Here is a 26360-nt window from a genome sequence, read left to right as displayed (position 1 = left end):
TGCGGACACAGATGAAATGTACAATTAATGCAGCCAAACAGGGCCTGCTGGCTCTTCAATCTCTTACACACCCCGATAATCACTTCATTCATTAATATTGCAGATGAATTAAAAAGAAATTCTAGAGATACTTGTTACTGAACAAGGTTACCCGGACAGCTTTAGTGTTAATTGGCCATATGTGAACATAGCTGATTAATTCACATACCCTCCCCCCCAAAAAAACCCAACAAAAAACAGTGAAACAGGCCCCATCCACCTTCACCCTCCTAAATAAAAAAAAAAAAAGTTAGCGCCTAGTACCTGATCCCCCCACCCTATCCTCAAAACAATTACACCAACATTGGCACCATAGCAGTCCAAGGCCTTCCCCTGAGCCAGACATGAAAACTCAAGAGTTCTCTGTCTCCTTATGCCTCCCACCCCATCTGAAACCCCTAGCCACACCCTCCTGCTTCACCTAGAACCCCCCCAGCTGGAGAATGGCAGACGTTTACCACCGCCAGTCTTACCAGACAGCAATACCGGATGCGGCCAGAAGTGCAGTAAGAGTCTATGAAGTCTGGCCTTAAGCCAGAAAGATTCTCCCACTCGCCACATCAGAGCCATCTAGAAAGCCTCCCTTTCTACTACGGCAGAGTGCGCAGAGGTTGTCTTTTAAACAATATTATTTCAAAACGCTGGGCTGGATTTGCTAAAGATCGGGCACCTGAAAACACCTGAAACCTAAACCTACATTTTGCCATGTCTCTTACTCCTGACTAGGCCCATCAGTTATATTTCTGTAGGCAATGTAGCACCACCACCAGAGGAATTCATAGAAATAAAAAATTCCACAGTCTTAACACAAGCTGAGGAGCCAAACGACTGAAAAATCTGGCTCTAGGTAGTTTGGGGGCAGGGGGATTCCAGGCGGTGTGGGAGCCTGCAGTCAGCTCTTCAAAGTTCAGTTTTGGGCTTGAGGGAGGTGAGGTGGCTTCAGTCCAATATGGTGCCAACATTAGTGTAATTAGTTTTAGAACTGGGAATGGACACAAGGTGCTAACATATTTCTAAATTATTCTGGGGAAGGATGGGGGATCTCACCTGCTTGACTTTTTTTTTTTTTTTTTTTTTTGATGACATAGCTGATTAGCTAGAACATTACCCACAGGGCTGGCTCTTCCATCCCTGGCCTAGAGTCTTTTGTTTTAAATTGGTAGCACTGGGAAAATAAATGTAAGAGTATGCGTATTACCTTCAGGCCAGGGCTTAGGAGGAGCACCAGAAGCCTGCCCAGGCATTCCTGGAGGGACGCCAGAGGGTCCTGGAGGAGGCATGTTAGGCCCTCCCATACCTGCAAAAGGAAAGGAGTGGACTGAAACCCCTTACCATAACACAGTCCTGCCTCCAAACTCTGGTCTGGGAGAAGAAGATTTCATGTAATGGCACACGACTCAGTCCTACAGAATGAGGAAGGAGCATTGCCACATCTGTGTGAGAGGAATAGTAGGGAGTGCTGCAGGGCTGGAGTCAGGTGCATGGGCCGAGACTGGAACCTCCAGGAGCCGGTCACCGTGATGCTTACCATGAGCTCTGTTGTAGTTTGGAGGTGCTGCTCCCGGTCCGGATGCTTGCCCGGTCCCAGACACAGAGGGTGGAGGTAGTGTAGATATTTGCTGCTGCTGCATTCCAGGCATTGGGCGCTTTCCCTGCACGGCCATCTGTATGTGATCTGGCAGTGCTTGTCCCCTAGCAAGCATCTTGTAGGCCATGATCTGGGCCCGCAACTGGTGCAGCTGGTTCTGGTTAAATGGAGTGGGACTGCGGCTCTGCTGACCCAGGGCCTGGGGGTCAGTACTGTCGGGACCAGAAGACATTGCAGGACCATTGGCTGGAATGGGACTTGATGCATGTTCCGAGCCACCAAGAGGAGAAGGGTAGCCTGCAAAGATAACCATCATTAGAGCTAAGGACCTAGCTGAGCTGCCCAAGCACAGCGCTATAAAACCTGCTCTAAAGTCAGGAATATCCTTCCACACATCCCTTTTTACTACTGCAGAATAAACAGAGGCTGGCTTTTCAATGTTTCATTTCAAAGCTCTGGCTTGGATTTGAGGAAGACTGGGCAAGTGAGAACAAAGCCGAGGAAACACCTACAATTTGTTCCTTCTCTTGCTCCCAATTAGGCCCATCAGTTATAGGTCCACGGGCAATGCAGCACCACCCCCCGAGGAATTCATAGAAATAAAATCCCGTTAACACAAGCTGAGGAGCCAAACTATGGAAAACTCTGCTCACCCAGAAAGCACTTCTCGCTAGCTTCAGCGCTGTTAATGAGAAGCAAAGGAGGCATACCTTGTGAGTGCTGGTCCATGGGGCTTGGAGGTGGCCCCATGCCGCTGTGACCGCCAGGCCGTAGAGCCATGCCTTTCATCTGGCCATAGCGGGGATCGTCAGGCATTCCTTTCTCATGCAAGGAGTCCATGGACTGGGGACAAAAGACAACAGTATTCGGGGTCAGAGGGATCTGGCAAACAGCCACAAAGCCATCTCCCGCTGCCTTTGCAGACGCACCCTCACAAATCAGGGCAATGGCAGGTACCTCTTCTCTAACTGGGATTAGTAAAGGCTACGGAAAACCTTAGCATCTTGCCTTCATCTCTTCCTACCTTCCCCTTCCCTCTACCTCCCTCACTCCATCTGTCTCTGCCCTCTTCAGATCTAACTTTCCCTTCCCTGCATCCATCTCTTCCTTCCCCTGCTCCTTGCATCCCTCTTTCCCCTTGCTCTCCCCTCTCCATCCCTTCTTTTATCCTTCTCTCTGTCCCTCCCCTATTCAATCATACCTGTTTGTCTCTTCCCCTTCCAGCTTTCCATTTGCTTATTCTGTCTCCCTAATTATTGCACTGTATTGGGGGGCTCAGGGTTATTTTAAGTGTGAAATATATAGCCGCTGGCTTACAATGCTCCCATCTGCCACAGGCCTCATGCTATACAAGTCTTTTAAACACAACAAGAGCTCTGATTCTCAAAGTAAAGAACAGAGAAATGCTTGGGACAGAGATTCTGTAAAGATGACAGGTGATTACTGCGGTCAGTGCAACAAAAAGCAGATCAAAGGGGATGCAGGCAAGAGAACCAGGACTGCTCTGGACCACTTGCTTCCATCTTAGGAAAGCAATTACATCTCCAGCACTGAACAGCTGAGGACTGGCCAGGTTTTCTCCATCCTTACCTTGTGCATTTGGTGCATGTTATCCTGAGGGTAGCCCCCAGGCCCCTGGGGTGGTATGGAGTGACCAGCTGAAGGGGGTCCAGGGCTGGGTCCCATCATACTGTGTGCCGAGCCAGGGGAGGGGCCGGGACTAGGACCCAGCATAGCACCAGGGGATGGGCCTGGCCCAGGAGAGGGGCCTGGGCGGGGTGTCCCACCGAGGGGAGGGTCTGGAGTGGACATCCTCTATAGATTTGCCCAGAGGGTTTATTATCCTGAAACGAGAGAGAGAGAGAGGACAAGTGCAAGACCTTGCATGCAAACATAAAATGACCAGCAACCTCCTTTATGCTTAGGCAAACACTCCCTTCACCTTTTCACAGATGCTAAATCAGTATGAGGGAACTACAAGAGTGAAATGACCAGGGGAAGTAAGGAAGCAGCTGGTAAAGAGAGCAATATCAGACGAGGAGAAGCTGGGATACAAGCTGCTCCATGAGGACATTGTGGATGTATGGCTGGATCTATGTATCTGTGGTCCTACAGCCCCACCTGCTTCTCCTCTTACATCTCCCTAGCAGAACAATGCTCGGCTGAAAGTAACACAGAAACCTGCTCATAAGCCCCAGCCATACAGTCCACATGGACTGCCCAATTCAGTTACCAACTTTCCTGTCTCTCCTCTCATGTGACTACGACAGAATGAAGGACAGACAAAGCAGGTCAGGATGTGCAATTAAATTCCAGGTATCATCCTAGTCAGCTGGGTACAAACGAACAGTTATCACGTAATATGTTGTAGGGGTAACCTGACAGCACTGAATTACAGCACTGTTTAAAGCATATCTTATTGCGGAGAGAGCGAGAGCAAGAGAGTCCAGGGTGAGCACTGTTTGGCTGTGAAGAACAGATTTTACTAATAATATCCACCAATCAGTGGGCACCTTCGGTGTTTTAAATAGAAACATTGATTTCAATTAAACATTTAAAGCAAGTCAGCCTGTCTAGGCTGATTTAAGAGTTAGCTCAGAATGGAGCCAGTATTTTGGGATATAGTGCAACTATGTCCCTGCCACATATCATCCCATCTTACTATTTCCACACACCCCCCCCCCCCCCCCCATATTATTCCATCCCACTGTCCCTTGCCATATACCTCCACCCCACCACCACCTATCACTTCCTCCCACCCAGCCAGCCACCCCGCTGTCACATCCTCTCACTGCTGTTGTCCCCAGCATGGCCACACCAAGTGCTCCCTACCATACAGGAGTCTGAACCCTTCCACTCACCTAAGACCTGGTGGATTAAATTTAGAAAACACACATATGGAACTTAATTATAACCAGTGCAGACTATAAAAAACCTTTCAATTTCCCTTCTGTCAATAACCAGCCAAATTAGTCTCAAAGTGCCATCTGATGTGCCTTTTTCTCATGCTTTCCAGGGAAGAGGAAATGTTCCCCACGCTTCTTCCTGGGCAGCATTTGTCATATCAGTCAGGCTTCTTACAACGCTTGAGTGAGAAGCGGAAAGATGCACTCCAAGAGGCGAAAGTAGAGGAGTTTTGCCTCAAGGCCAAGGCAGCTTCAGGGTAAATATTGTAGGCAAAGAGTAGGTACAGCAGGGAACCTACCACACTGCCACTAAAGTGTGACCCATCCTCAGGGCTTTGAGAAGGCTCCTGGTGAGCCTTCTCCTGTTTCACACAGCCAGGAAGGGCACAATCCCAGAAGAGGTACAACACAGGCAGCAGCAATGCAAGCTACACACACACATACAGCCCCAGCACAGGACAGGAACAGCACAGGCAGCAGCATTGCAAGCTTCATACACGCACACCATCGCCCATTGTGCTGGAGGGACAATCTCGAGGGATGAGAGGGTATTTCAGTCTATGCCCAGGCAATCCTTAGTTTCTTTGCTTGGGACTGTCAACATCTACTTGAGCTCCCCAATCCTAGAGGTGACAGGCTCTGTTATCCCTGCTCCCATCCCCTGATCCCTCCAGTCCTAGAGGTGACAGGCTCTGTATCCCTGCTCCCGTCCCCTGATCCCTCCAGTCCTAGAGGTGACAGGCTCTGTATCCCTGCTCCCGTCCCCTGATCCCTCCAGTCCTAGAGGTGACAGGCTCTGTATCCCTGCTCCCATCCCCTGATCCCTCCAGTCCTAGAGGTGACAGGCTCTGTATCCCTGCTCCCGTCCCCTGATCCCTCCAGTCCTAGAAGTGACAGGCTCTGTATCCCTGCTCCCGTCCCGATCCCTCCAGTCCTAGAGGTGACAGGCTCTGTATCCCTGCCCCCATCCCCTGATCCCTCCAGTCCTAGAGGTGACAGGCTCTGTATCCCTGCACCCGTCCCCTGATCCCTCCAGTCCTAGAAGTGACAGGCTCTGTATCCCTGCTCCCGTCCCCTGATCCCTCCAGTCCTAGAAGTGACAGGCTCTGTATCCCTGCTCCCGTCCCCTGATCCCTCCAGTCCTAGAGGTGACAGGCTCTGTATCCCTGCTCCCGTCCCCTGATCCCTCCAGTCCTAGAGGTGACAGGCTTTGTATCCCTGCACCCATCCCCTGATCCCTCCAGTCCTAGAGGTGACAGGCTCTGTATCACTGCTCCCATCCCCTGATCCCTCCAGTCCAAGAGGTGACAGGCTCTGTATCCCTGCTCCCATCCCCTGATCCCTCCAGTCCAAGAGGTGACAGGCTCTGTATCCCTGCTCCCATCCCCTCATCCCTCCAGTCCTAGAAGTGACAGGCTCTGTATCCCTGCTCCCATCCCCTGATCCCTCCAGTCCTAGAGGTGACAGGCTCTGTATCCCTGCTCCCATCCCCTGATCCCTCCAGTCCTAGAGGTGACAGGCTCTGTATCCCTGCTCCCATCCCCTGATCCCTCCAGTCCTAGAGGCGACAGGCTCTGTATCCCTGCACCCATCCCCTGATCCCTCCAGTCCTAGAGGTGACAGGCTCTGTATCCCTGCTCCCGTCCCCTGATCCTTCCAGTCCTAGAGGTGACAGGCTCTGTATCCCTGCTCCCGTCCCCTGATCCCTCCAGTCCTAGAGGTGACAGGCTCTGTATCCCTGCTCCCGTCCCCTGATCCCTCCAGTTCTAGAGGTGACAGACTCTGTATCCCTGCTCTCATCCCCTGCTCCCTCCAGTCCTAGAGGTGACAGACTCTGTATCCCTGCTCTCATCCCCTGCTCCCTCCAGTCCTAGAGGTGACAGGCTCTGTATCCCTGCTCCCATCCCCTGATCCCTCCAGTTCTAGAGGTGACAGACTCTGTATCCCTGCTCTCATCCCCTGCTCCCTCCAGTCCTAGAGGTGACAGGCTCTGTATCCCTGCTCCCATCCCCTGATCCCTCCAGTCCTAGAGGTGACAGGCTCTGTATCCCTGCTCCCATCCCCTGATCCCTCCAGTCCTAGAGGTGACAGACTCTGTATCCCTGCTCTCATCCCCTGCTCCCTCCAGTCCTAGAGGTGACAGACTCTGTATCCCTGCTCTCATCCCCTGCTCCCTCCAGTCCTAGAGGTGACAGGCTCTGTATCCCTGCTCCCGTCCCCTGATCCCTCCAGTCCTAGAGGTGACAGGCTCTGTATCCCTGCTCCCATCCCCTGATCCCTCCAGTCCTAGAGGTGACAGGCTCTGTATCCCTGCTCCCTCCAGTCCTAGAAGTGACAGGCTCTGTATCCCTGCTCCCATCCCCTGATCCCTCCAGTCCTAGAGGTGACAGGCTCTGTATCCCTGCTCCCATCCCCTGATCCCTCCAGTCCTAGAGGTGACAGGCTCTGTATCCCTGCTCCCATCCCCTGATCCCTCCAGTCCTAGAGGTGCCGGGCTCTGTATCCCTGCTCCCATCCCCTGATCCCTCCAGTCCTAGAGGTGACAGGCTCTGTATCCCTGCTCCCTCCAGTCCTAGAAGTGACAGGCTCTGTATCCCTGCTCCCATCCCCTGATCCCTCCAGTCCTAGAGGTGACAGGCTCTGTATCCCTGCTCCCATCTCCTGATCCCTCCAGTCCTAGAGGTGACAGGCTCTGTATCCCTGCTCCCTCCAGTCCTAGAAGTGACAGGCTCTGTATCCCTGCTCCATCCCCTGATCCCTCAGTCCTAGAGGTGACAGGCTCTGTATCCCTGCTCCCATCCCCTGATCCCTCCAGTCCTAGAGGTGACAGGCTCTGTATCCCTGCTCCCATCCCCTGATCCCTCCAGTCCTAGAGGTGACAGGCTCTGTATCCCTGCTCCCATCCCCTGATCCCTCCAGTCCTAGAGGTGCCAGGCTCTGTATCCCTGCTCCCTCCAGTCTGCCTAGCTTATATCAGACTCTGATATTTCCCTGAGCTTTGAGTTTCATGACTTACCACCTCTTCTATGCTGCTAAAACTTTGAATCACTTCCTTCTAGACACTCAGGTGTTACTCTATCGCAGCAGCTTCTGAATGGACACTAATAGAAAGGAGCCTTATGTAATCCACACTAATGTCCCTTGTTCTCAGAGTTTAATCTGCTCTAACAGAAGAACATTTAATAAGTAAAAGGAGAACAAGCCCTCTTTAACCTATACAGTCCCTTTCCTCAACATGCAATCAATACCGAATTGTATCCTGAAAAAATTGCAGCGGAGCATTTCCCAGAGTCCAAATCTGTGCAGGAGAGCTGGCCGGGGATTCAGCGTGCCTGGTCTGAGCTGGCAAGGTTACCTTTTCAATCAGTGCAAGTTCGCTCTCAAGAGATGTGCAGGCAACGGAATCCTCTTTCCCTCTCACGGTTCAGACAAGAGGAAAGCTGCCAATTGCACAGCTGGGATTCCCGACACGTTCCTTGCCAATTTTCCTTCTAACAGCTGCAACTGATGTGAACTGCCAACTACAGGTACTTCGAGGAATGGGGGGTGGGGGGGGGGATGTCCTCTGAGCTCCAGGTCCAACACTATTATTGCCCCTCCACTGAGATGCTACTCCACCCAGCCCCTTTTCTATAAATAAATATATCCTTACATTGCTTGCAAGTCCTTCTCCCTTATTTCATGAGGGTGCAGAATGTACTGCCTGCCCGATACTGCCATAAAGCCACCAAGGCAAGCTGTTGAACAGATCCAAGACGCTTCCTGCCTGAATTAGGCTGCAGGCATTTGTATGGAAGCCATCACAGAAGAGGACACAATAGTCAGCTCTCTCTTTTACCCAAACCTCGTGGAAGGGTTAATGCTGACACAGCATGTAAGGTAGTCATTAAAGCAGCGCTCCCATGCTGTATCCAGAAATCCTCCCTGTCTTCATTCACACTGTCCAGCATTAAGCCCTGGACACAGGAAATGCCTTCGTTTATTAACCGGATTTTTATTTCTTGGTTCCATAGCAACACACGGCTGCCACTGGGACTACACTTTAGCTTCCTGCCACAATAGCAGACAAGGGGCCCCCAGTGTTACCAGATTCAAAGATCAGGTACCCTGGATACTTTGCCATATGTTTCATAATGCAACCAGATTTATTTTCCAATCATTTATATATACACTCTTATTCTGTTAATATGAATTAATAAATAAATAGGATGTGGGTTCCTGGAGTGTTGTACACTGTACCCACCAGGTTTTTTTCTGAGTGAGCAGTTAACAGAAATGAATAAATAAAATAAATTCTGAAAAATCCAAAATTACAGTTTTTGATGAGGAGCAAAACATTGCATCAATAAATCACAAAGCAACCAATAACACTCCTACAATTCAACATTCAGCCAAAAGGTGTAAACAAATTTAAACATTTCAACATTCCCTCCGTTCCCTCCCCAGGTAAGTTCCACTCTTTACAGCCTGAGCTGCAGCCACAGAAAGCAGATGCCCAATGCCTGAGAAGGACAGCACCCACAGAATCGGAGATTGCTGCATGGCAATGTACAACGCCACACATCCATCACCTGTTGGCATAGTTCTTTCAGTCAGGAGCTGATCCTGATTTCTTTCATTCCTTTGGTGTACAGGACTTGTCAAAACAAAAAACAACTTGTCAATATATTAGGAAGCACTGGTTCCAATACAGATGCCTGAGACACTCCAATGTTTGCCTTTTTCCGCTAAGAGAAACGACCATTCAGTCTTTCCGATCTTTTAGCCAGTTCCCAATCCGCAAGTACAAATTCACCTAACTTCATGACACATGAAGCCTATCTGGATTTGGAGAGGTTAATGCTCTCAGTAAATGAGAGCTGAAGGGCAGGGATAGCCACATGCTCTAACTCCATCCTTCTCTACTAAGAGCAGGATGAAACTTTACTCAGAAGGATGAGCAGTAAATGCCCTCCCTAGCTTCAGAACAATTCCCAGCCTTTTACAATGCAGGAAACTACAGGCTGGTGAACTTGATGAGGGTAGAAGCTATTCTGAGGAACAAAATGACTGGCCATTTGCGTAGACACAGATTAATGGGGCAGAGCCAACATGCATTTAGCAAAGGGAAGTCTTGCTTTACAAATCTGTTAGACATTTTATTTTACAATCAGATCCATCCAGCATCTGTGGTTAGTTTTGATATATGTCTCTCCTTGTTGTCATATTTATGCTACTGTAAATTTAGTTGATTTTATGTATGTTCATCATGTTCCCTGCCTTGAACTACAGTCGCGAAGGAAATAAATGTTATAAAGTAAATAAATAATGGCAAGTTGGCTGGATTTTCAAATGTTCTTATGTTCTAAAGTTCCTCATGAAAAACTCATTAGAAAATTAGAGTCATGGGATAGGAGGCAATGTCCTATTGTGGACTGGCAACTGGATAAAAGATAGAAAATAGAGAGTAGTACTGAATTGTTGTTTCTCTCAGCAGAAAAAGGTAAATAGTGGAGTACCCCAGAGATCTGTATTGGGACCGGTGCCCTTTAATATATTTATAAATGATCTAAAAAAGGGCATGATCAAATCTGCACAGGACACAAAATTACTCAAATCACAAGTTAACTGTGAGGAATTGCAAGAGGACCTTGTGAAACTGGGGAGAGTGGGCATGCAAATGGAAAGTGAAATTTAATGTGCACAAGTGCAAAGTGATGCACTTAGGGAAGAGTAACCCCAGTTATAGCTGCACAATGCAAGGTTCCACATTAGGAGACACCACTCAGGAAAAGGATCTAGGTGTCATTGTTGAAAATACGCTGAAATCTGCTCAGTGTGGAGCAGCAGCCAAGAAAGCAAACCGAATGCTGGGGATTATTAGGAAAGGATTGGAGAATAAAACAGAGAATATCCTAATGCCTCTGTATCCCTCCATGGTGCAACCTCATCCTGAGTACTGTGTGCAGTTCTGGTCACCACATCTCAAAAAGGTCATAGCGGACATAGAAAAGGTACAGAGAAGGGCAATGAAAATGATAAAAAGGATGGATGGGCTCCCCTATGAGGAAAGGCTACACAGGATTCTTCAGCCTGGGGAAGATTTGGCTGTGAAGAGATGTGATGGAGGTCTATAAAATCATGAGTGGGGTGGAAGTTATTTAACTTTTCTAATAATACTAAGTCCAGCGGCCCTTCATGGAGTAAATAGTTAACATTTAAAATACATCAGAAAGTATTTATTCTGTGCACAATTAAACTGTGGAATTTATTGCCAGAGGATGTGGTGAAAGCTGTTAGCAAGCTGGGTTTAAAAAGGGTTAGACAAGTTCCTGGAGAAGAGATCCATAAACCACTCTTAGCCAGGTAGGCTTGGGGAAGCCACTGCTTACCCCTGGTTATGAGTAACAAGAACTGGATCTATTCTTTGGGATGCTGCTGGGTACCTGTGGCCTGAATTGGCCACTGTCAAAGAGAGGATGCTGAGCTAGACAGACCTTTGGTCTAACCCAGAGTGGCAAGTCCTTAATCTTGGAAATAAATGACCATTTTCTCCATTTTTTAGAATTTTCTTTCTCCCATTGTGCCCGCGGTGACACAATGAACATCTTCTCAAGGTTACGGTCTTGCACATTTTAGGATAAGTGTATACACATAAGTGTTCTGGGATAATCCATAAAAACCTGAACTGTGATGTGTGGAAGTCTTTTTGAAACTAAAAGACAGATTACTTTCTCTGATAGCATATTTTTCTTTCAAAAAGTGTAACTTCTGATGGAAATCTGATTGGTGACCAGGCCCAGCTTTGATTCTCTCTACATGCCAACTGTTGGGAGGCGAGGGGGTGGGGAGGAAGTAACATTTTTTAATCAGGCTCATACTCAGGAAACTTTAAAGGAATGATATAGGACTATTGACTGTTCCCACTATACGGAGTACACATCTGACTCAAGTAAGAGATTGTGTGTTTTCCATTGAAGGTCCAAAGCTTTGCAATTCTCTGCCTGTGAGATAAAAACATGGCTATTCAAAAATGCATGCAACCTAACTTAATCATTTTGGAATGTAAAGAAGTAAAACAACAAGATAGACAAGAGCTAATAATTGAAGCATGAGGAATAAAACATAATGAGAGAACACAAGAATCTTAAAACAATGTACAGACTATAAAGTGATATTTGTTATATTATTTTCCTGTTACTTGCTTTAAGTGTTAGATCTTTATTAAGAAATTTAGTATGTATTGAAGCATCTCATTTCATTTAAGATATGTTAATCTCTGATTATGAGTAATACTTATGTAAACCATCAAGAATCATTCATTAATAGTTATGAATGCTACTTCTGTAAGTCGCTGTGATCATTACATGGAAGGACAGAATATGAAATGTCTAAATAAACAAATAAGGGTGCCTCTCCCCACCCTCTTCTCTGTATCATATAGTTCCAAAATAATCCATTGAACGAATCATCTCCCTATAACTTCCCAGTTGTATCTCACCTGGTGAAAATCTGAATCTCAGATTTCTTATGTTCTTATGTTCAGTGGCCCCTGAAGCATTTTATTGGACCACCATGGAAAGATGCATAAGAACATGCCAGCCTGGGTCAGCCCAAGGGTCCAAAAAACCCAGCATCCTGTTTCCAACAGAGGCCAAACCAGGCCACAAGAACCCGGCAATTACCCAAACACTAAGAAGATCCCATGCTACTGATGCAATTAATAGCAGAGGCTATTCCTTGATTAATAGCAGTTAATGGACTTCTCCAAGAACTTATCCAAACCTTTTTTGAACCCAGCTACACTAACTGCACTAACCACATCCTCTGGCAACAAATTCCAGAGCTTTATTGTGCATTGAGTGAAAAAGAACTTTCTCCGATTAGTCTTAAATGTGCTACTTACTAACTTCATGGAGTGCCCCCTAGTCCTTCTATTATCCGAAAGAGTAAATAACCGAGTCACATCTACTCGTTCTAGACCTCTCATGATTTTAAACACCTCTATCATATCCCCCCTCGGCCGTCTCTTCTCCAAGCTGAACAGCCCTAACCTCCTTCAGCCTTTCCTCATAGGGGAGCTGTTCCATTCCCCTTATCATTTTGGTCGCCCTTCTCTGTACCTTCTCCATCGCAATTATACCTTTTTTGAGATGCGGCGACCAGAATTGTACACAGTATTCAAGGTGCGGTCTCACCATGGAGCGATACAGAGGCATTATGACATTTTCCGTTTTATTCACCATTCCCTTCCTAATAATTCCCAACATTCTGTTTGCTTTTTTGACTGCCGCAGCACACTGAGCCGACGATTTCAATGTGTTATCCACTATGACGCCTAGATCTCTTTCTTGGGTTGTAGCTCCTAATATGGAACCTAACATTGTGTAACTATAGCATGGGTTATTTTTCCCTATATGCAACACCTTGTACTTGTCCACATTAAATTTCATCTGCCATTTGGATGCCCAATCTTCCAGTCTTGCAGTAGTCTAAGAGCTTTCAAGGACGCATAGGGTCCCAGATTACCACCCACTAGGCATAGGGCATGCACAAGCAGAGAAAGGTCACAAAAGCTCATGTACCTAACATCTTTTCACACTGATCCAAGCAAAACCTATGAAGAATCCTTAAAAAAAAAGCAACCCGACCAGAAATTCCTAGAAAATAAAACACAACCAATAGGGGTATCCCCTCCAAGATGCTCTTTGTCCCTGCTCCCCTTTCTCCTTCAGGTGCCGCCTGACAGCGCCAGCCCTGCTGGGTTTAAATGCCTCCGCGCGGTACCTGCGCAGCCCACCAATCAGGGCGCGAGGTGGGGAGGCCGCGTGGGCGCTCCCAAAACTTTCCCAGCATTCCCCCCCCCCCCCCCAAACTAGAGAGAGGAGTCTGATCGCTATCTGAGGCTTTAGCGAAGGGCATGGAGCAGGAAGAGGAACACAAAGGCGCAAGTGGGTATCGTTACAGAACGTAAGAAAGGAGGGATCCGAAACAAAAGCGACCTGCCAGAAAAGAAGCAAGATCGATGCAGCCCGCTTCCTGCCCGGGGAGGGGAGATCGGAGCACGTCTATCGCCCCTTCGGAAGGGGAGCTGGAAAGGGGCCGCGCTGCCTTTGTCTAGGGCAGGAACATGGCAGCGGATGGTGCAGAGAAAGCCCCTTCCCGTGGGATGCCAGCTGCCCCCACGCTCCTCCCCCTACCCGGCCCGTATCGAGTTTCTCGCAGCGCGCGCGCCGGCGGGTTATTGATCGTCCTGCGCCTCCGTAGCTCCGCGCGGCCCGGGTCTCCCCCTATCCCTCCCCCGACTCTGATCCATGTCTCTTCTACAGCCCCTTTTCATTCAGAGAGCCGTACTGAAGGGGGGGGGGGGAGGATCCCTCCGCCACCCCGCGCGCGCGTGCATACACTTACCGTCCCAGCTGCAGGCGGACGGATCCCCTCCCCCCCTCCGCCGCTGCCGGTACAAGTTCTGAGCGGCGAACAAAGACCCGCTACCGTCCTTCTGCCGCTTGCAGTCCCCGCCCCTTCCCCGCCGGCTCCTCTCTCGCACCCGCCGGGCCCCGCCCCCTCCTATCCAACTAGAGGAGTCAGCCCGCAGACACCGCCCCCTCGCTCGCCGGGCCACGCCCCTCTCTATCCCCCCCAATGTAGTTATTGGGAAGACCCCACCCACGACTCCGCCCCGTCGCGCTCCAGGCCCTACCTCCTCCTAGCCCCCTGCCCCTCCATCACCGTCCGGGCCCCGCCTTCTCCTATCCGATTAAAGATCCTGGCGCTCGGGACCCGACCCTCCTGTTCGACAGGAGGTGCAAACTTTCAGCCACGCCCCTCTTATCATAACCAGCCCTATGAGCCCCGCCCCCTCTTCTTCGATATTAGACCCAGAGGCCGGAGCGCGCCGTGCTCGCTCCTTCCAATCGTCCCAGTCTCGAGCTCTCAGGTCCCGCCCCCTTCCTGTCAGTCTCGCGCCGCTCTCCGGCTCCCTGCAGCTGCTCCGACGCTTGGGGAGGGGAGGCCAGGCTGCGCGCGCTCGCCTCCTGCTATCTCCTAAGTGGTGAGCATGCGCACTGGCGGCTCCACTGCGGCGAACGCTGTGTGCTGAGGGAGGGGAGAGCCAAAAGTGTGGGGAAGATGGAGGAGGGCGACGTGGAGCGGAGATGAGATCAAGGACATTGAGCTAGGATAGAGATGGGGAAGGAAGGGAGAGGTGGATGGGGGAGCAGGGAGAAGTGGATTAGAGAAGAAGCAAGAGAGTGGAAGGAGAGAAAGAAGAAGTGGAGTGAAGTGTATATTACTTTGGCAACATGTATCAAATTGTAACGCCAACAAAGTTATGTGAATCCGAAATCTGTTAGAACTAGAGGAGGGGGACCAGGGACAGATGAAAGGGGAGAGGAGGAGAGGGATTACAGCTAGAGGTGGGGGAGCAGGGTGGGACGGAGTAGGAGGAGCTGGAAGAGAGGCTATTAGCTATTCACCCCAGATATTTAAAAAAAAAAGCCTTGGGTAAAAAAATAATTCTGGGTACCTAATACACACAAGATAGATAGTCCAGGCTATGTTTCTTATGCTGGCAGTGGGAGAAAACACACTCGTACTGAGCATGTTTTCCCAACCCATACAGATAGCCACCTCTCCTGTGCATCCAATGCCGAGGAAGTGCCTCTTTTTATTGTGATCCTTCATTTAAAAATTGCACCACACGCACAGGAGAGGTGGCTGGGCACGTTAGGAAACCTGTTTTCTATGCACAAACATTGCATCTGCCTCAAAATGCAGAGTCCTCAGAGGATGAAAATACTAGAGGAGACTCCTGCAAAATGCAGAATACAAGGACTGAAAATACCAGAAGAGATTCCAATAAAATGCAGAGTGCAGGGGCTGAAAATACCAGAGGAGATTGCAGCAAAATGCAGAGAACACAGCGACTGAAAATATTAGAGGAGACTCCAGCAAAATGCAGCATGCAAGGCCTGGAAATGTGAGCTCTGCAAAATGATTTGTGCAAACAAAAAATGGTTTCTGTGCTAACATTTTTTGTGGGCATGTTTTCTGTGCATAAAATACCATCTACATATTTGCTGTGTACTAAGTCTTTGTGTATATCTTCTGCTTTATCAGGCCGATGCAAATCAGTGAGCTCAGCCTAGCGCACAGCTTGCTGTGGGGTTGGATGCGCATTTTGGACACACTCGAATAACTCCCCATGCAATAATGGGATTAGCACCTCCAACCCAGCGCTCAGCACATGTAAATTCCATGTAGACAAGGCTATTAGCTATGACCCCCGATGCACACATTTTAACATGCAAAATGTAATGCCAGTCTGGAGCTGGTATTAAATCTTCATGCGCACCAAGCCTCCACAAAAAAGCCCAAAATAGGGCTTTTCTGTGGTTCCTCTTGACTGGGGTCAGGTTAGGCAAACAGATGCTCAGTTTACGAGTGTCCCTTTTCCTAACCCGTGGCTTTGTGCATCCTTTTTAGCAGCTCATTTGTAAACTGTATCAGGCACCTAGGAAAGGGGGATGTGTGTACATTGAAAAAACATGCACCGCTTGGACTCACTTTTTTCGCGTTTGGTATTGCATTGGCCCCTGGGTGCGTTATTTAACTCCCAATGCATTGGCTTTACCATTAGTTTAAGTTCATAGGCAAGGGAATGTTATGTAGGTAACCATCCTGAGAGAATATTCGATAGTTCACAATTTATTTGGGAGAAAGACTCCTAGCTTCCAAAAAGTATTTTTTTAAAAGATCAAACTGTCACTCTGTTTCTTCCAGCTGATACTGTTATTTTATTACATCCCATTAAAGACAATTAAAGCTTGTGCATTAGGAAACTGTGCTCTGAATTTGAGTTTAAATGTTCACCTTTTTGCATCAGCCCCTAACATACTAGCCACACCCTCTTGTACGGATCAGCTGCTGATCACATGGGTGGAAACCCATGAAATCACTTGTTGGAACATATTTAAAAGATGGTGTCCAGAAAGCATGTAACAGGTACAGAGAGTAAGTGCATCAGGGCAGATACCCATTTGGAGAGAAACGCCTCCCACAAAGACAGGAAGGGTTGGACTGATCTCTGCCATCTCCAGGGATTATTTCCGCCTTCTTCTTCCTCCTCGGGAGTTACAGAATCTGAATATATTGCTGGACAGACTGACCCTCCTCATCCCAATCTCTAGTCTGCATTTGCGGCTGCTTTATTCCTTGGAGTGGTGTGATGGAGAACTTACACAGCACCTGCTGTTGTAACAGGAGAAGCACGAGTACGACTGGCAACAACATAGGTCCTACAGTAATGAGCTAGCTTTTCATGGGGGGGTATTTCCCATGGCACATATGTTCAGAGTATCTACCTTTGTTGTCTTGCTCTGCATCCTTGCCAAATGTGGATCTCCTTTTTTTTTTTTTTTTAAGCTTGAATAAATTAACATGCTTATTGCGAATCTAACATTCCAGCAGCAAGGGCTGGGACTAGCATTTTGCCATTGCCACAGTAGTAGAAGGGATAGGGGAGATACGATGGAGACATTTAAATACCTCCAAGGTGCCCATGCACAGCAGGTGAGCCTCTTTCAAAGGAAAGGAGACTCTAGGACAAGAAGTCATAGGATGAGTATGAAAGGGGGGTACTCTTAGGCATAATCTAAGGAAATATTTCTTTAGAGGGAGGGTGGGGATAGATGGAACAGTCTCACTATAGAGATAGTGGAAATGAAACATAGAAATGACATTAGAAAAGGACCAATGGTCTATCCAGTCTGACCAGCAAGCTTATGGTAGTTTCTGCACTTAGTTTCCCAGATTGTCAAAGCCGTCTGGACTGATCCGGGTATGTACAGGGAAAGGGTCCTTTTGGGTTTGTTTCAGTCCAAGTCCTTGTTACCTCCTGCTATTGAAGCAGAAATCAATGTTGGAGTTGCATCATTGGTTAAGGGTAGTAACCACCATATCAGCAAGTTACCCACATCTTTATTTATTTTCTCAAACCGTAAAATCCAATGTCCTTGTTGTTTGCTGTCTGCATCTAACTCCCCTTTTCCCCCTGCTGTTGAAGCAGAGAGCACTGATGGAGTTGCATCAAGAGTATGAAGGTTTATTGGCTAAGGATAGTAACTGCCACACCAGCAAGTTACCCCCATGCACTCTTTCCGTCATTCCCGTCCTCTAGCCTTTAGGGATCCACAGTGTTTAGCCCAGGCCCCTCTGACATCTTTTACTGTTTTTGTCTTCACCTCCTCCGGAAGGGCCTTCCAGGCATCCACCACTCTCTTCATGAAGAAGTATTTTCTGATGTTGGTTCTGAGTCATCCTCCCTGCAATTTCACTTCATGACCCCCCTGACTCTCTGAATTCAAGAAAGCATGGGCCAAGTACAGATGATCGCTGAGGGAGAGGGCAGGGGCGGTTCTATAAATGAGGTAGGGTGAGGCAGCAAAAAATAAAAACAGCATCCACCACAATAACAAAGGACCAGTGCAAAATTCCACCCCCAAACAGCCATGGTCTCTTCCATCTTTGCAATTTTCAAAGCAGATGAATGCCCCCGGCATGCTGCAAGCAGAGCACATCTCACTCACAGTGAAGAGGAAGGCTCTCAGCAAGCCATGAGCAGAGGCCATCCTGCTCACGCTGAAGACGAAGGGCCCCAGTGAGAGTGGGTGTGTCTATGTGAGAGATTACGAGCAGGGGGAAGACAGCATGGGTAAGGATGCTTGAGTATGGATGCCAGAGCAAGGGAGCACCCTCTCAGCCCTTGTCTCAGGCAGCAGATTGCCTTGAGCAACTGCTGGCCGGGGTAGGGAATGTAAAGCCAAGTACTTGCTGTGGATCACGTCTCTCTGGTTCCATCACCCCACTTGTAAAAGTTGCACTCCTGTTCATACTCCACATCAGTAACAAATAATTAGGGAAACACTATATCAGTTAGAATAAAACTGGCTAGTGTATTGCAGAGGTGCTTATGTTTAAAAAAAATTTATTTAAACAGAGAATGAGCTTTCCTTCACTAACCCATTATTATTATTATTAAACTTATTCTTAAGAAAAGACCTCAGCACTGGTTCAGATCTCAGGTTTCATTAAGTCAACACTACCAAAAGTTTTAAATAATGGACTCAGCCATTAAAACCCAAAAACTTTAAGATGCTCTGGTCAGTGTCTGATTTCAAAACTAACCCCTGCCTGCTATCTCCCAAGGATTGCAAACTCCAGCACTAGGCCTATCAATCCATACAAAGCGTAGACAGTTGATGAGCAATCTTCAGCACAGCCCTACGGCGGTGTCACAGTGATAAAGCATGAACACAGCATAGACAACTGCAGAGCACATTACCAGAGCCCCATGCAAGCATCACACCACTCTCCATACCACAGACACGAGAAGAGGACAGGAATGTGTCTAAATACAGGATAGATGTACACATCTCTTCTTTAAACAACCAAATGCAGAAATAATTTAGAAAAAAAGATGCTCTTTTCAATACTGAATACAGCTGGTGCTATTGGTTCAACATTTTATTTTTTGTTTGTGGGCATCAGGGAAAGGCAGGCTCCTGCTGATGAGCTTTCAGCTCAGTCAGATGCAGCATCAATTGGGGCCTACTGCAGCAAAAGCCTCCTCTCACACCCAACTGAATGGTCATCGAGCTCAAGGACTGCAGCCACAGGACTCAGCTGAGGGCCACAAAACCCAACTCCAAGCACATGCTGTGTCTGGCCAGGAGCCGTCATTGCTGGGGAGGGGGGGAACCCCTTCTCCAGGAGCCATGTCCAGGAACCGACACCATACTTCCTGCAGTGAATCATCTTTTATAAAAGAAAAAAAAAAAAAAAAGATACCAGCCAAGGCCAGCAGCAGCCTCCACCTTCAACTCCACTCGCAGGAAGGTAAAAGGAAGAAATTTAAAAAAATGTCAGTCAGTGATTTGTCAGAAAATCAAATATTTTCCAAGAGATCTGAGTACAATACTGCCACCATGTCACTACGTTAGGCCTAGTTTGAGAGTCAGGTTAATAAGAACTTGGCTGGGTACCCCAGGCAACGTGCCGTGTTTGGTGTAAAGCACACACTAGCCCCCCATATAAAATTAGGGAGCTCCCCCCCTCCCCATTGGCAAAACTATTCCTCATGACGGGACAAGCTGTGAATGACTCAGTCACCCAGCCTCCTTTCTTCCTTAAAATCTGTTGCCGGACAAGCATAGCCAGGTTTAAGTGTGTTGCACAAGTTCCTGGAGGGAAGAGTCCATACCACAACTAGACTATAGAAAGCTATTGCTATTCCTGGGAGTGATCAACAGGAACTAAATCTACTTCTGACCCTGACCGGCTGCTGTGGGGAAGAGAGAACGCAGGGCTTGGCAGCTTGGTTTTACGGAGCAGGGCAACTCCTAGAGATAATTTTTTTTAAAGCAATGACACTAAACTGCTGATTTAACTCGAATGCCAGAAGTTGGCTGAGGACTAGGACAGGCAGCCTGAATGTCTCACTCTTACAAGCTGATTCTGATCACCAAGGAGAACGCAGGAGATGGGCAGAGCCTCATTCACAGTACGCCATGAAGACACAGGCCACGCAGAAGAGACTGTCGTTCTTGTAGTTGTGCGACACATAGTTGTCTGCGTGTGCATCCCACAGGCAGCGGCTCACCACCACCAGGTCTTCCTGACCCCTCTCCGCCAGGGCAACAAAGGTCAGTACTTTGTAGCGTGGTGGCACAAGGGACTTGACTCTCTGCTTCAGCTCTTCAGCCACCTCCTTGGCCAACTCGGAGCCCAGCTTGGGGTCATACGTGACATGACCCAGCCTCTTAGGTAAGTACTCTTCCAGCAGCTTCTGCAGGGGAGAGATCTGGATCTTCTGCTTTGGCTTGGAGGCAAAGGCAGGCACCTGGAAGAGAGAGACGATTTTCAGAAGCAAAGCTGGTGGGAGTGAAATCCTGCTTGTGATTCTCATTTTGCTGCTTGCTCATGCACCACAATATTTGTGGAAGCATTCTAGAGAATGTTTTAAGCCTGCACAATGCCCCCCCACAACAATTGTCTCGCAGCATGAGCTGACCTGTTTCACTTTTACTGCCCCGGCCACCTTCCTACCATCTACACCCTATCTCTATCTGCTAGCAGGGAGGCCTCACCCAGGAGTCTGGAATGATCTGGGTACATACAGGGAACTGCTGGAGACAGAGAAATACTGAGGAACTGCAGGTAGCACACTGGGTTATGTACAGTGTCAGTGAGACTCTCTGTCTCCATCTGCTGGCAGGGAGGTAAAACCCAGGAGTCTGGACTGATCTGGGTATGTACAGGGAACTGCTGGAGACAGAGAAATACTGAGGGAGTGCAGGAGGCACACTGGGTTATGTACAGTGTCAGTGAGACTCTCTCTGTCTCCATCTGCTGGCAGGGAGGCAAAACCCAGGAGTCTGGACTGATCTGGGTACATACAGGGAACTGCTGGAGACAGAGAAATACTGAGGGAGTGCAGGAGGCACACTGGGTTATGTACAGTGTCAGTGAGACTCTCTCTGTCTCCATCTGCTGGTGGGGATGCACAACCCAGGAGTCTGGACTGATCTGGGTACATACAGGGAACTGCTGGAGACAGAGAAATACTGAGGGAGTGCAGGAAGCACACTGGGTTATGTACAGTGTCAGTGAGGCTCTCTCTGTCTCCATCTGCTGGCACGGAGGGCAAAACCCAGGAGTCTGGACTGATGCGTGCTATAAATAGGAACTCCCATTACCAGGGTTCTCCCCTCTAACAATTTGTCTTTGTGCGTGTAAAAAAAAAAAAAAAGTGCTGCTCCAGTGCGATGCCACCAGAGGGGGCTCCGTACCCTCTGTGAGCGGCGGCAGGTTAGCTTTGGCAAGCTGCTGGACTTCTGTACGAAGTGATTGATGGTGGTACACAGTGTTCTCGAGCTGCAAACAGGCCCGTGGCCTCGAAGGCAAGGGCTGGGCATGTCATGCTTAAACTTGTTAAACCTTGTGATGACAGGGCGCTCTCTAGCAACTACGGGTTGATCCGTACCAACCTCTAATGGGCGTCTCCTAACGTTTTACAGGCTTGTGTGTCCGTCTCTGTTCCGCGATACTGTTTTCCCCCCTTCTCTGTCTTGAAGCGAGGGTGCTGCATGCTCGCCCCTCTTCATCTCCCAGGGACACACTGGATTAGATCTATCCAGGGCTCAAAGGAGTAGCCAAGCCAGGCAGTGCACTTCCAGCTCGTAGCACCTGTTAATGAAGTGCCTCAGACACTAACATTAAACACAAGGCTTCCTAAACTCCACTGGGAATGTTATGCTGCTTCCTGCCCATGGGATCTGTTTACAGGTTCAGTTACTCGTATCCTGGATTGGCCACTGTTGGAAACAGGATGCTGGGCCTGATGGTCTGACCCAGCATGCAAAATCTTATGCTCAAGGCTGACAGTCAGTCAACATCATCAGAAAGTAGGAAAGAGAACCACTCCACCTGCCAGCCCAGGAAAAAACTGTCCTCTCATCTCCAGTCACCTTCGTACCGGTGGCTCCTTCTCAGGCCCTACCACCCATTCTGCCGGACCACAAGGGTTACCTCGGGTGCCACGATGGTTACGCGTGCTCTCTCAGACCCCAGCTTCAGCGTCCTCCTTTCCTGAAAGCGCAAGAAACAGGGAATATGACGGCGGCTAAAGATTTTTATAAATCAGAGTCATATCTCCTCAGTCATCTCCTTCCCAGGCTAAACAGCCCTAACCTCTTCAAGCCTTTTTCCATGAGGGAGCTCTTCCCCTCCCCTTTATCATTTCCGTTAACCTCCTCTGCAGCCTGGCTACATCTGGCTCTGACATGTTTTGAGATGGGGCGAGCAGAATGGCGCACTATACTCAAGCATGGGTCACACCATGCATCCCCTTCTGTGCACAGAACCTCACCCTTTACATTGTACTCCCTTGGGATTTTTGTGGCCCACGTGCACGACCGTTTTAGCATTGAATCTTAGCTGCCAGACTGCATATTCCTCAAGCATCGCTTCTTTTTCCACACCTTCCAGGGGGTGTACCCTACTGCAGATTTTAGGATCCTTTCATTTTCATTTCTTATTCATATACCAAACTTATAAAGCCAATCAAGGTGGCTCACAAGACAGATAAAATACATAAAAATATCACTGTTTAAAAAATAAACCTGCCACGATATCATTTACTGAAGTGTCAAAACCAGAGTGAGGACAGATACCCGCAGCACACCACTGGTAATCTTCCTTTCCTCATCACTACACCCCTTTTGTCACTTCCCACTCAGGTTTCTAAGCCAACCACCTACTTTAGGACCAATAACTAGGGCACTTGCACTGTTAACGTTCACCCTCCCCTCGGAGGTGGTGTTGAGGGCAAGCCCCTCGGGTGCTGTCATGGGTCAGTACTAGCCCGCTGCCCGAGAGAGGCATGGAACAGCTCCTGGCGACGGGAAAGTTACCAGCAGAAGACGGGCTTTTAAAGAGACAATCCAACAACATCCCCTGCCAAATCCCACGCCAAGAGTCCTTGCACCTTTAGGTTCTTGGTGATTCTCTGAGCCGCTAGCAGCCCCGTGAAGCTCCATACTGCCGGACTCCTGCTGGCCATGGGTTTGCCTCTCGTAGCAGCATTCAGGGCCTTCAAAACACCAAAAAGAAAAGCAAACACAAAAGGGTAAGACGCAAAGCAAGAGAAGCTTCACACCGTGTTGCACAAGACTACATCTATCTCAGGCTTACAAAGTCCTTCCCCCAGAGGGCTTGCAGTTGAAACCAGAGCCGAGGACCTAATGCGACTGGAACCTGGGTCTGCAGCTGTTGCGGGGCAGTGCTTTCGGCACTAGGTCACGCTTGGTGTGAGATGAGAGCCGGTAAGGGACAGGATCACACCCTGGACCTGTGCTGTACTACATACCCCAGGAAAGCGTTTCACTGCAAGTTTAAAGGCCAGTGCTCTTCAGGCCCTGGGATCGAGCGGGGCATGGCTGGGCATAAGAGACTGGGAGATCAGAGAAGGTTACTGCCCTTCTCCCAGAGGGGGAAAAAAAAAAAAATCACTCCCTGGCACAGCTGCAAGGTGAATAATTCAGCAGGGGCTGCTTCTGTGTGCAGCAGCGGGTTCACTGCCCAGTGTTTGCTGCACTAAGCCAGCAATACAGGACCCAGTGGTTCACTTCCTGGCCTTGGACAGGTCGTGGCAGGGACTACTGTTAAAGGAGATCTGACAACTCGTGTGCTGACCAAGAACCAGCAATGGAAGCAGCTCCAGAGAGCTGCATTCTAGCCCCAGTCACAGGAGGGCGCTGCAGGATATTTTCAGGGGCGGGCCAGAGGACGCCACACATGGGCCATTTGGCAGCTCCGGAAAGGATTTTTCCTCTTAAGGTGTGTTGGAGAGTTTAGGAGGCTTACATACGAGGGGCATGGAGAATTGGACTCAATCAGCAACCAACGAGGGCCCTGACGTTGACGATGTGGGAAACTAATAAGCATGGGGATGACCTGTACGGCACGGCTGATGCTGCCATGAGCTTGCTGGGCAGACTGGATGGACCATTTGGTCCTTTTCTGCCAGTACGGCAATGCAACGCCTGGAGAAGGTAGCACTCTTCTCGGGACCCAGCTTCTCACCGCTTTCTCCGGTACGTTCCCCTGAACAGCGACCATGCTCAGCGTGCGGGACCCCATCAGAGCAGCTCTCTTTGCTGGTGCCTTTGATGCCATTCTGGCGTGGATAGTTTCAGAGTCCTGAAGGTCAATGAACACAAGCAAGAACACTGGGGATTTAATAGGGACAGAGCATCCCCGTAAAACTCCTTTTAAAAAGTTCCTAGAGTGGCCTCTTCTGGGATGACGATGTGGAAGCAGGAGCTGAGGTTAAGTGGTTTCCCCATCACCCTGCCCCCATGCTACTTCCTAAAATACTCTGGTAGCATCCAAATATAGGATCAGCGCCCCGCCCCAACTCCTGAAATACCCAAAGTCTGACTCTTTAAACAAGGGAAGATAACTGAAAACGACGTGGAAGCACTGGCCACCCAATTATGAACGTTCCCAAACGCAAAGCAAGCTAAACCTATCGGGAAATAATCTGGGAATCGCTGCCCAATAAGCAGGGAACCCTTACCTGGAGCAGGAGAGTGAACAAATGGTTCCAGCAGCGGCAGCAGCAAGGTGGGGAGGCACTCGCGGTCAGGGCTCCTCCTCCTGCAAGGTAGCGCGTCCCACTCTCAGCGACCTGCAACCCTTGCAACAGAAAAGCAGCATCGGGGCTGGGAAAGAAACCAGCAAGAGCAAACAATGCAGGGCAGGGAACAAACAGTCCTCGGGGGGGGGGGGGGGGAGGCGGGGGCACCTGTCAACCGACAAAACACAGCAACTCATTGTTCGGGGCTTTCGCTCCCAGGGCCCGCGCAGCACGAGCCGTAACCAGGAGGCAGAGCACGGGACGAGCCGAGGGGTCAGGGCCCCTCCCTCCCCTGCACGTGCGTGCGGGGATCGGCCAGCGCCTGCCCAAAAGCAAACCGGAACCCCGGCTCTCGCTGCTCCTCGCAGGACGCATAGGCCGAGCCCGCGGCTCTTCAGCTGGGCGTAGGCACGGATCGGTCCTGCCGGGGCCGGCACCGAACGGGGCAGTGCAATTCCAGGGGGAATCGGTCGGGGAAGGCTCGTTGCAAGTGGAAGAGGTGGCGGGAGATGTGCAGGAAGATTGCGACGTCTCAATCCGTGAACCAGAACCGGGGCTGTTGCGGCTGAACCTGGTCATTTCATCCGAGAGATGCAAAAGTCCCCTCTCCCCCCCCCCCCCGGACCGGGGGAACCCTAAGGCTCGGCCTCCACGCCCTCCATCTGGACCCGCTCTGTACTTCTCCTCGAAGAGCCTCTCGTTGCGGCCCGAGTGCAGGTCCCCGGCCGAGAGCGACCGCAGGTGGGCGGGCAGGTGGCGGAAGGCCTCCTCGTTCACGTCGAAGTCCCGCATCTTAGCCCGCAGCAGCCACCAGCGGCCCAGAAACCCCACGTCCAGGAGGCGGGCGGGGAACTGGGCCCAGCCCTCGCGCAGGTGCCGGCAGCTGGCCCGGTACAGGGCGCAGTCGGCATCGTAGGCGGCCCGGTAGACCAGCGCGCAACAGCCCAGGCTCCGGTAGCGCAGGCGGCCCTGGTCGCGGAGCTGCAGCAGCTCTTGCACGTGGCCGTCGGCGGAGGCGCTGCGGACGGAGGGGGAGAGCAGCAGCAGCGCGCCGGCCGCCTCCAGCAGGCTGCACTCGAAGGAGCCCGGCGCGGGCGTGCTGCGGGCGCAGGCCCCGGCGCCGGCCAGCAGGGCCAGGTAGAAGGCGGCTCGGCCCGGGCGCTCCCTCACGCCCAGCGCCACGTCCTTGCAGGCCTCGGCGTAGTCGCTCAGCAGGCTCCGGCACCAGGCACCTGCAGAGACGGGGGGGGAGAAGAGAGGAGACGGCTGAGCACCAAACCTCCAGGCGGCCCTCCTCGCCCTGCCCACGTGGGGGGCCACTCCTGTCACTCACCCACGCGGCTGTTTTGGATTCTGGGCCACATCCCGCTGCTGCCAGCCTCCACCGACCTCGCTCGGCGGCCCACGTGGAAAAGGAGCCGCTGCCGTAGTAGCCACGGCCGCCATCCTCCCAGCAGCGACATGCCCGACAGTTTCCACCTCCACTTCCGCCCGGCCTAAAAAAAAAATACCGGACTAGGTCGGTCACCACTTCCGCCCAGCCTCTAATTCTGCTCTTTGCATGACGCCACTTCCGCCCGCTCTCAACATCCCGGATTTCGTTTGAGGCCACTTCCGCCCGGACTCCAATTAAGAGCCTCTGCTGTCA

At 50.0% G+C, this 26360-nt stretch overlaps 3 protein-coding genes across 5 annotated transcripts in view; all 3 read right to left on the bottom strand.

Moving 5' to 3' along the window:
• Nucleotides 1-14054, bottom strand: part of SMARCA4 (SWI/SNF related, matrix associated, actin dependent regulator of chromatin, subfamily a, member 4) — a 42983-nt gene extending 28929 nt beyond the window's left edge. For all 3 annotated transcript variants that reach the window (XM_029585058.1, XM_029585060.1, XM_029585059.1), the window contains exons 1-5: nt 13924-14054; nt 3218-3471; nt 2338-2470; nt 1568-1924; nt 1238-1336 (exon numbers count right to left, since the gene is read on the bottom strand). In XM_029585058.1, coding sequence (XP_029440918.1) covers nt 1238-1336; nt 1568-1924; nt 2338-2470; nt 3218-3439 — 811 coding nt within the window. In that variant the 5' untranslated portion in view covers nt 3440-3471; nt 13924-14054. The remainder of the gene's footprint in view (nt 1-1237; nt 1337-1567; nt 1925-2337; nt 2471-3217; nt 3472-13923) is intronic.
• A 4366-nt stretch (nt 14055-18420) lies between these two features.
• On the bottom strand, nt 18421-24849 carry LOC115081163 (tctex1 domain-containing protein 2-like). Its single transcript, XM_029585671.1, has 5 exons — nt 24653-24849; nt 24157-24273; nt 23060-23164; nt 22102-22161; nt 18421-20413 (listed from the first exon to the last, which is right to left on the bottom strand). Exons 2-5 carry the CDS (start codon nt 24247-24249, stop codon nt 20066-20068), a joined length of 606 nt encoding a protein of 201 aa, XP_029441531.1. The 5' UTR covers nt 24250-24273; nt 24653-24849; the 3' UTR covers nt 18421-20065.
• TIMM29 (translocase of inner mitochondrial membrane 29) lies at nt 24848-26278 on the bottom strand. Its single transcript, XM_029585666.1, has 2 exons — nt 26046-26278; nt 24848-25944 (listed from the first exon to the last, which is right to left on the bottom strand). The coding sequence occupies exons 1-2, from the start codon at nt 26173-26175 to the stop codon at nt 24884-24886; spliced, it is 1191 nt and encodes a 396-aa protein (XP_029441526.1). The 5' UTR covers nt 26176-26278; the 3' UTR covers nt 24848-24883.
• Between the last annotated feature and the right edge of the window lie 82 nt (nt 26279-26360).

Source organism: Rhinatrema bivittatum, chromosome 19, assembly GCF_901001135.1.
Source record: "Rhinatrema bivittatum chromosome 19, aRhiBiv1.1, whole genome shotgun sequence".
NCBI classification, from domain to species: Eukaryota; Metazoa; Chordata; class Amphibia; order Gymnophiona; family Rhinatrematidae; genus Rhinatrema; species Rhinatrema bivittatum.
The sequence above is the reverse complement of the archived record's forward strand: the minus strand, read 5'-3'. Positions and strand labels throughout refer to the sequence as shown.